Source organism: Rhinolophus ferrumequinum, chromosome X, assembly GCF_004115265.2.
Source record: "Rhinolophus ferrumequinum isolate MPI-CBG mRhiFer1 chromosome X, mRhiFer1_v1.p, whole genome shotgun sequence".
Taxonomy (NCBI): Eukaryota; Metazoa; Chordata; class Mammalia; order Chiroptera; family Rhinolophidae; genus Rhinolophus; species Rhinolophus ferrumequinum.
In genome coordinates this window covers 38428418-38441227 of record NC_046284.1, presented here as the reverse complement: position 1 = coordinate 38441227, position 12810 = coordinate 38428418, and the positions used below count along the sequence as shown (strand labels likewise).

Genomic DNA, 12810 nt, shown 5'->3' with positions numbered 1-12810 from the left:
TGTCATTTAAGAATTTCCTATAAATAGAATCGTACAGTGTGTGACCTTTTGAAATTGACTGAAGGAGATTGAGATCCATCCAAGTTGTTGTATGTATCAATGGTTTGTTCTTTTTTACTACAAGCTAGTTTTCTGTGGTATGGAGGTACTCAGACTATTGAATGCATATTATATATAACAGCATAACTATTGATATCTTAAGCAACCCAAATAAAAGTTGGATATAGTCCCAATTTTTGATGAATTTATTATCGTACAGTAGAGACATGTATACGAAGAGATGAGATGTGTGGTATTGATGTTTGTAGAATAGAATAGACCTTAAGTGCTACAAGGAGTTTGGAAGAGGAAGGGAGCGAGAGAGTGACCATGAGAGTACTGGTACCTGGAATAGCAGAGAAAAGTTTCAGGGAAGAGTTAGAAATTGCTGGGCTTTGAAAATTGGGAGAGATTTGCATAGGGTACATAGAGAAAAATTGGGAAAGTATTGTATGTTAGGCAGTAGTATTACGTAGCTAATTAATATGCAAAGGCATAGAATTTGCTGGGAGCATTGAGAGACCAGTGTGACCAATGTAAACATTTCATGGAAATTGGGGCCAAATTTTGATGAGCCTTGAACGTCAGGTTAAAAACTCTGGGCTTTACATTTTTGAAGAAAAACATTTAAAAAGTCCGTTCTTATATGTCTTACAGCTCTGCTTTCCAAGGTTTTTTTGGGGGGGGGAATTAGCAAAAGATAAGTGGAGGAAGGGTTGGAGAACAATTGGAGGAAAGAGACTAAGTGCAGAGAGTTGTTAAGAAGTTGTTAGAATGTTAAGACATAAAACTTTGACAAAGGGACAGTGTTGATAGGAATGGATGGATGAGTATGACAACTATTTAAGAGTTGTTTTTTTCTCTTAGACAAAAAGAGTGGAGGTCGCATCTCTAAAATATCTTTTTTCAATTTCATTTTGTCACTGTTAATAGCTTCCCCTTCCTTACTACTATAAACTAGAAGTGACGTGATTTTTTTAATAACTAACATTTTTAGCTTAAGGTTTTTTAGTAGATAATGAAGATTTGAGTGCAGATCATGTTTGTGCAAATGATTTGTGAAACAGTCTTTTGTTGGATGTGCTTATTAAAATTTAAAAAGCTCAAATCTTAAAATCGAATACTGTGAGGAGGATACAAACAGCTCTCTGATATCCAAGGTGGTGAGGAAGGTGGTGTGAATTGCTAGAATTTGAATGATCTAGCATACTTTTTAAAGGAAGCATATTTCTGAGGTTGAGATAGGTAGAGGATAGGGAAATGGCTTGATGGTGGGAAGCTGGAGTTTAGTAGGTACTGTGCTTTATTAATCAGACAGCCCAGATCCAGAAGGGGTAATAAATGAGGACTGTCTCAAGTCTAACTAAGTTGGTGTTGGCTGTCTGTAGGCACATGCTTGGCTTGCATTGCTTTTTCCCCAAAGCCTGATTGAGGTGCTAGGGGAAGGACCTGAACCTACATCACTCAGAATTATATGTGAGTATACACACACACACACACACACACACATGCATATATATATGCACATATAGATATACTAAATCAGGTTTTACTAAGAAATCTTTGATTAACTTCTGTACAGATCAGATCCTCTGGTAGGTGCCATATCACTCCTTTAAACTTATGGTTTAATAGCAGTTTAAATTACAGGAGTTGAGAGCTTTCAAAAGGTCAAAGTCCAAGAGAGTTTTCTTAAAGCCAAATAAAATAGACGTCTAATCACTGCTTGGCAGTTTTGATCAGTGTAAGAATGTTAATCTGTGATCTTTGTAAGTACTTCATTCAAACAAATTAAATTGAGGTACAGGAATGATTAGTGTATATTTTTGCTTAGAGAAAATATCCACAGAATTAGGTTGTACAATGCTTCTGATTTTCCTACTAATGAACAGTTATTAGAGGATAATTGGATACATATACTTAATTTATAGGACAGTTGAAGGAGTTTCTCTAATATGCATTAACTGTTCTTAAGGCCATCAGCTTTCAGGTATTTTCTGTCCCTCATCTTGTCAAGATTATTTTCTTATTTGTTTTTCTTCCAGTTTAATTGAGAAATAATCGACACACATCACTGTATAACTTTAAGGTGTATAGCAAGATGGTTTCATTTACATGTATTGTGAAATGATTACCACAATAGGTTCAGCTAACATCTATCTTCTCATTTAGATACAATAAAAAGAAAAGAAGGAAAAAAGTGGAAAAAAATTTTTCCTTGTGGTGAGAACTTAAAATTTACTCTCTTAACAACTTTCCCATATATCAAGCAGCAGTGCTAGCTATAGTCATTGTTTTGTATATTACATCCCTAGTACTTACTTATCTTCCAACTGGAAGCTTGTACCTTTTGACCACCTTCCTCCAATTCATTCTTCCCCCAACCCAAAACTGGTTTTCATTAGAAGTGTTTTTTAGTTTAAAACCAGGATTCGATTAAACAATATATAAACTTAAGAGATGTGTCTTTAGTGAAGGAAAACCAGAGCATGCATTATTCAGCATTCATTCAGCCAATGATTACTTTTGCCAGGCACTGTTTTAGGTACTGAGTACGTAGTGGTATACAAAACAAGGTCCCTGCTTTCATGGAACTGACATTCTAGTGAGGTAGGGAAGAGCCCCCCAAAAAGCAAGTAAATAAGGTGGTTTCAGATGGTAATGAGTGCAACGAAGTAAAATAGGATAATGTGATAGAAAGTCAGGGGGGTGAGTTTATTTCAGGGTGGTCAGGGAGGGCTATTCTGATGTAATAACACTTGAGTTATGACTGTAAGGATGGTAAGGAACCATCCTGTTGGCCAAAGTGTAATTGTGGGGTTTTGGTGTGAGAGGGAGGTGAGAAATGTAGGAGATGAGATGTCAAAGACGTGGGGCCATATCATGTTAGGCCCTCATGGGCTGTGGTAGAGTTTGGATTTTATCTAACACTTAAAATTCCATGAAACAGCTTTTCTATAGTAGAATCTATATAAGATTGGTAGTATTCCCCAAATGCTGGAAGGAATTCAATGAAACAACTTTTCAGCTTAATGATATTGGAAGCCCTACAGAAATTTCACTAGCACATTAGACCTTTAGCATTTAATCATCTCTGGAGCAATTATGTCATGAAGCCCATAATGATCATATCCTGATACTTGGTAGAATTGCTACCTTAATACTTACATACAACCTTCTGTGCCTTAGGTTGCTTATCTGACAAAAAGTGGCTATAGTGGCCTTCTTTTAACAAGATCTGTGGTGTGCACCAAGAATTATTTTTCCCTCAGTACCAGTAGTAGCATTAAAATTGCTGTACTTCTATAAATGTAAAGACAACTTAAGATAGAGAAGGATATGGTGTTAAGATTTACAAGTGAATGATTATCTTATTTTACCCAAATTTTTTTCCAGCAGAAATGCAGTATCCATTTCTATCTTCTCTAACCTCCCATATATATATATATATGTACGTATGTGTATATGAATGTATACGTAGATATATATGTATTTTTGGTGGGTTTAATTTTGTTCGTCTGTTACTGTTTGGGGAACTTCATTTAATTTCACGTTAAGTCTTGATTCCTTTTATGTAAAACATGTAGAGTTTTTAAGAAAACAATTGTCTGAATGTGGTTTTCTGCCTTACATATTTTTGTATTTATGCGTATCTATGCAGCAATACTTTGGGGAAAATAACAGTTCTATTTCAACCCTTTACTTAAATCCTTAATCTTTTTAAGCTATAGAGGTACTTAGTAGGTCTTATATTCCTATACAGTTTTTTAATTTAAAAAATTGGACACTTTTAAAGGAAAATATCCTGTTGCAGTAGAAAAATTAAAAATTGCTGATTGATAACCTTCTTATGCAAATTGTATTGTCCCAGTTAGCATAAAATCTCTGGGCATCTATCAGCATACAAACATTTAAGCCCTTTATGGGCCTTTAATTTATTAATCCTATGTTTTCTAATTTGTCCTCATTTTAAACAGAGCAATCATTCGATCTCTGATTCTTTTTAAAATAGGAAACAGAGAACACTGCACACAAAGTTGGAAATGAGTCCCCTGTACAAGAACTGAAACAAGATGTGTCTAAAAAGGTTGGTAAGATAAAATGTCAATATTAGTTTAGCAGAAAGTGGAAAGTTTTCTGTTTTCCTTCAGTATAGTGTTCTGTATGTGGTGGATACTTCATAAATTTCCTTGAATCTGTTGAATTTGTGATTGAAAGTGCATCAGGGTTTTTAGAAGTCATTTTGTAATTGGTAATTTATTCTTTGAAGCAGTATTTTTTTATTAAATTTATTGGGGTGACTTTGGTTAATAAAATTATAAGTTTCAAGTGTGCAACCCTATAATACATCATCTGTATATTGCATTGTGTGCTCATCACTCAAAGTTTAGTGTCCTTCTGTCACCATATATTTGAACCCCTTTACCATATTCCGCCTCCCCTCTACCCCCATCTCCTCTAGTTTGAAACAGTATTTTAAAAAATGTTTTGTAAAGTGTTTTTATTTTTTATGCTTGTGTTTTTATTAAAATAAGTTTTAACTACGCTTGAGGTTGCTACCAACAGTTAGAGGTATTGAGCAGCGCAGTGCAGCAAATTCTGAAGTCTTTAGGAGTTGCAGGTTGTAAGAAGTCATTACTCTCATAGTGCCTTTGATACCTTTTAAAGAATTGATGCTATGAAGAGTTTGGTTTACTAGAAGAGACTGAGCACAAGATACAAATTTTGACAATGGAGTAGGTCACAGTATCAGAATAAAACCCAAGGAGAAAGGGTGGTATGTGCTCATTCATCCATGTTTTGAGTGTTTTCTACACCTCAGGCATAGTTCTACTTAGTAGATTTCCAGAGACCAACAAGATGACACATTCTCTACCCCAAAGTTTCTCAGTAGTATCAATAGTGATACTATTGACATTTGGGGCTGGGTAATTCTTTGTTGTGAGGGAAGAGGAGACTATTCTATGCACTGCAGGATGTTGAACATCATCCCTGGCTTCAACCCACTAGATGCCAGTAGATTCTCCCCACCCCGTCGTGACAACCAAAAATGTTTCCAGACATTTCTGGGGAAGGATGCCGAGCAAAATCGCCCCCAGTGGAGATCCATTGCCCTGCACTTATGGAATTTAGAAATGTAATGGAATACATATTTTAATATTGATCATACTTTTTCCTTTAAAATGAAAAGTTTTCTTTTTGGGAGAAATGGTGGTATTATGTATCGGTATAAATAAGATAACAAGACTGGTACCTTTTTTTAAAATTAGAAATTGCCTACAGTTAATGCACTGTAACAAACAGCTATCTTGATTTTTCAGTATTCCCTTCTGTTTCTCACCTATTTGCATATTTTTCCCTAATTATAGTGTAGATAAAATTTTGTATTCTCCCTTTTCCTCTTACCATTTTTACCTTTTCATCATATTTCTACACTATTTCAATACTCGGTTTTCATTTGATATAATATCAGTTTCCATCAAGCAATTGTATTACACACGTACCTAGCTATTTTTATTGTTGAAAACTTGAAATGTTTTCTACTTTTTCCATTAGAGCTTTTCTTTCCCTTTTTAAGAATTTTTTCTTAGGATAAATTACAAATGGGTAACTATCTATAGTTAGTAGCAGAAAAATGGTGATGTTTTAAAGGCGAGTTTAGAAGCTGAGAAAATAGTAAATAAACACCATGGGGCAGAGAGTAGAAGAGGAAACTGGGTAACAAAATTGAATGTAACATAATAAGGTTCAAGTAAATTTAGAAACTATTACAAGAACAGGAAGGGACACTTTACTTCCTACTTGGGAGTGGGAATGAGGAAGACTTCATGGAGGAAAAGTAGCATCTGAGATGGTTCTTGATGAGTTGATAAGATTTAGGCAGGCAGAGATGGGAGAGGAAAGGCATAGAGATGACGAATGTGCAGAATGTTGAGGATGAGTCTAGAGATCAAAGTTAAGGTCAGATTATGGGAATGCCTTATATCATACTAAAACATCTGTTATTTATTTTATAGTCACTGAGAAAGCAGTGAGTTTTGGGGGGCAGGAAGATGATGTGAAGCAAACAGTTGCTTTAGCGTGATCGTTTACATGTTCTTGATTTTCACTGTTTTGCTATTTCCCTGTTTGCTACCTCTTAAAATCCAGGGAGAAGAATACAAGGCTAGGCACTGTAAGTAGGTGTTTTATGGGCATCTCAGGAGTTAGAAAATATGGGTCTTGCTTCCTAGGAACTAATTATCTGGTGTGGAGAAAATATTTATACAGAGCTAGCCCATATACTACCTCGTATTTATAATATAGCTCATACTATAGTGAACAGTAAGAATGATAGGAGTTCAGAGACAGGAGAGATTGTTCTCAGATAAGGGGTTAGGAAAGACTTGTGATTTAAATCCTCATTTTGACCCGTCTGGTGGCATGGAACTTTTCATTATGTATAGTAATTATTTCAAGCCTTTATGTTCACCTCATGCTCACTGTGCCCACTTGTATCCCACCCAAATCAGCAGATGAGCTCATTTCTTACTGCATGTAGACATTAGTGGCCAAGAAGCCTGAATTCACTCCTTTTCATCATCTTGTATTTCCCTTACCTGCCAACTTATTTTCTTCACCTTTTACCTCTTTTTCATGTTATTGTTGAGAATTTCATTGTTTTTTTTTTCCTGTCCAAAGTAGCATGATATAAAGAACAGAGGATATTTGATAAAATCCTAGATTTCTGTTTCGACTTTGTACTTTATTAGCTGTGGGACCTTAGGCAAAATTCTTAATGCCTTTACCTCAGATACCTGCTTTTGTAGAAAGGAGATAATCCAACCATCTTATAAGGTCTGTATGATGATTAAATAGAGAATGTATATACTGCATCTAGTACACAATAGACCCTCTTTCCTTTCTTCCCCAGAACTCTGTTACTTTCCTTTCCTTTGGCTCCTTCCCCTCAGCTTGTAAAAATGCTGGGTCACTTTGTTGCAGCCTCTTGTATTTATAATCAAATTTTTGAAAATCATAGACTGCCAGCTCTCTCTATGTCTTCACCTCTTTTTTTTTTCCATTGGTTGTCAAATGATCTTTAATTGAAATATTTTCTTTTGTAGTCTTAATTAGCTGGGCATTCCACTGCACCACTGTTGATGTTATCTGCGATACCATGAGGGTGGTGGCCATCAACATTGCAGCCCACAGACTGGGCAGTCCCCAAGATCTCTTTAATGGTTCCAGAGAGTTCTCCAGCTAAAGACCAGTGCCGCATCTGTCGGACAATGTTGACAATCTCATCAAAAGTGATATTTCCATTGTGCTTAATGTTTTTTGCTTCTTCCCGTCTCTTGGCGGTTCTCTGGGGGCTTTGATGATCAGGGCAGAGGCAAAAGGTACCACCTCAATCTGGGCCTGTGTGTGCTGAATGGTCAGTTTCACTGTAACCCTCAGACCCTTCCAGTTAGTCACCCATTGCTTTGGTGATGTCGTCACCAACCTTTTTTGGAGACAGACCCAGGGCGCCAATCTTGGGAGCCAGGGCAGAAGTGGCACCGACTTCCCTACCAGTATACCTCAGGTATATGACTTTGATCTCGTTGGGGTTGAACTTTGGCAGCCTGGTAGAAGCAGCTGAACCCAGATTCGGGGCAACTCAAGAAAGTTGCACCTTGGCCTCCTCCAAGCCAAAAGCTGAAAAAAGCCTCTTATTCATTCTGAAACCCACTGTAATCTGGCTTCTGTTATCACTTAGACACTCAATAACCACCTAATTGGTAAATTAGGTGGACTCCAGTTGATATTTCTCTGGTAAAAGTGACATACGTCTAGGATTAAAAATTTGAAGGTTGAGAAAAATTAACTGGGAAATCAAGGATGAATATTATTGAACAGCAATAACCTCCAGTTCGAGTTAGCATGAATTTGTGGCAAGCCAGCTTAGGGCAGTTCTGTGACACATTGTGTTAACTTTCAGGAGCCAAGGAATTGAGAAGCAGAAGTCATCCGTAGTTCAGCCTGGCAGAAAGATAAGCAGGCTGGGAGATTTAATGTGTTAATAATGACAGGGCTGGGTAGAAAATACATTTTCTTCTAAATGTTGGTAGAATACAGAGAAAGCCTATCTGTATTTTTTAGCTATAGAAAAGAAATGAAGGGGGAGGGAAGCAAGGTGAGCTGGGTGTTTGAACTCTTCATGGTCCTGCCATCCCTTTGAATAGTGGGTTATTAGGTGTATTCTGTTTAAGAAAGTTAATCTTGCATCTGCTGCCTTTTCCTGTCATAGGCTTGAACTTAATAATTTGACTTCTTGTGGTAGGTGGTTTTGATTCTCATGGTTTTGTTAACTAGGCTCAAATCAGCAGGCTGCTACTGCTGCTAACTTGCTGCTACTTGCTGCTACTGCAACTAACTTGGCATAAGTATGTAAATGAACAATGACATAAAGAATCCAAATGGTAAATTTAGGTTTGAACTTTATTATACAGAGTTGATTGAACATTTGTGATTACATGTACTAACACAGATTCCCTATTATCATGGCTAAGAGTGCAGATTCTGGAACCAAACTGCCTGGGTTTATACCAGCTTCATCACTTACTAGCTTTGTGACTTTGGGCAGATCACTTGATCCCTCTGTGCCTTAGCTCCCTCATTTGTAAAATGATGATAGTAATAATGCTATCTCTTAAGGTCATTGTAAAGATTAAAATATGTAAAGTATTAAGAACATTTCCTATGTTCTTATAAATAGCTTCATTTTTAAAAAGAACTGCTTTTTAACCTTTCATCAGATTATTGAAAGTATTATTGAGGAGAGTCAGAAAGTACTACGGATTGAAGGTGACTCTTTGGATTCTGGAGGAAAAGGACACTCTGATCAGGCTACTGCTAGTCCTCTTGTGGCTAGAACAGATCTTAGCACTATATCTGGACTGTTAGCCATAGATCAAGTACTACAGGAAGATTCCAAAAGGGCAGAGAATCAGAATGCATTTGAAGAAACTGAATTAGAGTCAAAAAAATCTTTTCCTTCTGATGACACCTGTGAGAAACCAGTAGATGAAACCACTAAGTTAACTGAAATAAGTTCATCTGAGCAGCTTTATGTGCCTGAAACTGAAACAGAAGTATTGAACAAGGAAGCAGTGGAAGTCAAAGGAAGTGATGTTCTAGAACCTGTGTCCTCAAACTCCTCATCTGCTAAAGATTTTACTGCCGTGGAAGAATTGGCTCCTGCCAAACCCCCAAGACAGCTTACTCCAGAACCTGATATAGTGGCTAGTACAAAGAAGCCTGTTCCAGCGCGTCCACCCCCTCCAACTAATTTCCCACCTCCTAGACCACCACCTCCATCTCGACCTGCTCCACCACCAAGAAAAAAGAAAAGTGATTTGGAGTTCGAGGTTCTTAAAACACCTGATTTAGATGGCAAGTATTAATTGAGAAATAAATATTTTGTTGGGGAGATTTTTGAGTTGAAACTGTTTAAATTTCTGAATTTGTTTCAGTTTATGCTAGGTACAACCACGTTGATGACCGAGTTATAAAAGTTATTTTAGTAATAAGAAGTGAAAATGTTTACATTGGTGATTAGTTACATTACTACAATTGAACATTTCAACAGACTTCAAACTTTCAAATCTGTTACCATTGGAGAGCCAGTGTGGTGTGGTGAAAAGAACATGGGATTTGGAGACTTAAGATTTGAATTCAGGTCCTAGATCTATAAATGTTTGAGTTGTATAGCCTTTAGGAATTTAAATAACTTGTTTGAACCCTGGTTTCCCCATATGTAAAACAAAAGTAGTAAAACCATTTTCATCTTAGGGTTGTTATAGGAATCAGACAAATAAAGGTTAAAGCACTTTTCAAGCTATGTATAAAGTCCTATATAAATAATAGTTATTACCGTTATTATTATTATTGCAGTTCCCAAAGAAAGCATTACATCTGATGCTCTCCTAACTACACACATGGCTTCAGACAGTGCAGTCAAGGATTCTCAACCTTCTCTTGATTTGGCAAGTGCTACCAGTGGAGATAAAATCGTTACTGCACAGGTCGGTGAATTTGTGTTATATTTGATATAGGCTTTATCACCGTTCTGCAACTGGCTGGTTTGTTTGATTATTGAACTTTCTTTTTTCTCCAAGCCAAATATCTCCTTATCCTCAAAACCTGACCTCCTTACATCCCTTGTCCAGCTCTGTTACTAAGTAGCTGGGTGACTCCAAGAAGCTCTTTAACATCTGAGTCTCAGATGCCACATTGATAAAATGAGGGGAGAACATTCCTGGAAGGTTTCTTGCAAGGTTGAAATGAGCTAAAGTATGGCAAGTACCTGGCCATGTAGTGGAAAAATGACAAATGGTGCTATTTGTAATATTATTAGTAAACACCAACTACAGTCTTCATTTACTTGACCTATGGTGGACAAAATTGGGGACTTTTATATTTTATAATTCCCTTCTCCTAATGAGAAAAAAGAACTCATACACTATGCTATACATCCACAAGTGAGACAATAGGAAAGGACTTGATACCATGAATTTTTTTAGCACAACCGAATTCTGGGACTCTGGTTACTTGTGGGGTAGCTGTGATTGGGGAAGGTTAGCAAATTGGGAAAGGTGACAAGACTATGATAAGTCTTGTCAGAGCCTTAGAGCAGAGGTTGGCAGTGGCCTGGTTTTGTAGGGCCCCCATGCTAAGAATGGTCTTTACATTTTTTAAGGGTTGTTTAAAAAAGAATATGCTACAGACACTATACATGAAGCAAAAAGCCTAAAATATTTACTGCCTGGCTCTGTACAGAAAAAATTTGAGGACCCCTACTTTTGCAATATCCATATGCATAGCCCTGATTAATGGCAGTCTTTGTGCTGGCATTCAGCACAGTACAGAACTGCTTTTGGGTCAGATTCCAATAGAACATTTATTTGCTTTCAAGACTACTAAGGCATTGTTTCATGGGCAGCAATAGTTTTGGTACCTAATGTTTTTCAGCATGCTGGTAATAATAAAGGGCTGAAATGGAGTGTTCCATTTAAATTATAAGTAGGCTCCATTATCTGAATTAACAGAATTTTTTAGAACTGTGTATGGTAATGAATAATTGAATATTTATAGAAATTGACTCAGTCTAGTTTCTGTTTATAAAATTATAATTTTAGGAAAATGGAAAAGCACCTGATGGGCAGACAATAGCAGGTGAAGTGATGGGCCCTCAGAGACCTAGATCCAACTCTGGGAGAGAGCTTACTGATGAGGTATAATTATATATTTTTTTGTTCTTAAAAACATAAAATATAGAAACCATAATGGGAAGGTGAAAAAGTTCTGGAGATGAATGTACATGCACAGCAGTGTGAATGTACTTAATGCCATCGAATTACACAATTAAAAATGGTTAAAATGGTAAACTTTATATTATGTACATTTTACCATAATTAAAATTTGTTTATTGTTGTTAGCCAAAAAAATCATAACATAAAAGGAAGAAAAAAATGAAAATGAAGATTGCCTTAGTTTTTGATTTTTTTAATATGCTGGAGTTTGCAACTCAGACTTAGCCTTGCCCTTTTGCACACTTATATGGTGGAATAAACATTGAAGCAAGGTCTATATTTTATAGAAAATGGCCTTAAAAAGAACTTGGCATTGTAGATATGTGTATGTTTTTATACTTGTTAGATGATGTACAATGCACACTGACTCAGTGTTTCTTACCATTAAAATTTAGTATACATCTATCGGCCAATTTATTCAAAATGAAGTTCTAAAGCAAAATCTTAGTTTTTGATTCTTTTAAACAAAACGTTAAAAAAATTGTACTTTGGAAAACAGTTTAGCAATTTTTCAAAATATTAAACATTGAGTTACCATGACACAGCAATTCCACTACTGTTTATACACGAAAGAGATGTGAAAACATATGATTGCACAAAAAATGTACACAAGTATTCATAATAGCCAAGATGTGGAAACAACACAAACGTCCATCACTGTTGAATGGGCAAATCAAATGTGGTATATGCATCCATGTGGACTTTGACAGTTAAAAGCAATTGAGTTCTGATACATATTCCAGTATGGATAAACCTTGAAAACATGGTGTAAATGAAAGAAGCCAATAACAAAAGACCACATGCTGTATGATTTAATGTATTTGAAATGTCCAGAATAAGCAAATCCATGGAGACAGAAAGTTGCCAGGGGCTGGGAGCAGAGAGGAATAAGGTATGACAGCTATTGGGTATGGAGTTTCTTTTTGGGATAGTGGAAATATCCTAAACTTAGGTAATGGTGATGCTTGCACAATTCTGAACATACTCAAAACCACTGAACTATTACATTTATGCTTTAAATGAGTACATTTTGCAATTTGTGAGTTGTATATCACTAAAAATGTTAAAAATTATTGTACACAGTACTGAATGTCTATAGAAAGTCCTCAGCTTAAAGTTTTGAGGATTTTGTAGATTCAGAAAAATAATTAAATTATAGGTCCGCTTGGTGTTACTTTTTGCCTCAGGAAATTTTAGCCAGTGTAATGATTAAGAACCTAGATACTGGAGAAGAAATACCTTTGAGTCTTGCGGAGGAGAAACTGCCAACAGGTATTAATCCTCTCACTCTACACATCATGAGAAGGACTAAAGAATATGTAAGGTATGGCCTAACGTTACTATTTATTATTTGTTGTATTCCATTCAGAATAGTTGAAGATTTCTCTGTTTATGAACTATGACAGTCCCTGATTGGGTTACATTAAGCCTTCTT

The 12810-nt window shown here is 36.2% G+C and overlaps 1 protein-coding gene across 2 annotated transcripts in view; it reads left to right on the top strand.

The window, feature by feature from the left end:
* Window positions 1–12810, top strand: part of WDR44 (WD repeat domain 44) — an 85062-nt gene that overhangs the window by 39101 nt on the left and 33151 nt on the right. For both annotated transcript variants that reach the window (XM_033115539.1, XM_033115546.1), the window contains exons 3-7: window positions 4052–4126; window positions 8820–9456; window positions 9958–10088; window positions 11202–11297; window positions 12563–12699. In XM_033115539.1, coding sequence (XP_032971430.1) covers window positions 4052–4126; window positions 8820–9456; window positions 9958–10088; window positions 11202–11297; window positions 12563–12699 — 1076 coding nt within the window. The remainder of the gene's footprint in view (window positions 1–4051; window positions 4127–8819; window positions 9457–9957; window positions 10089–11201; window positions 11298–12562; window positions 12700–12810) is intronic.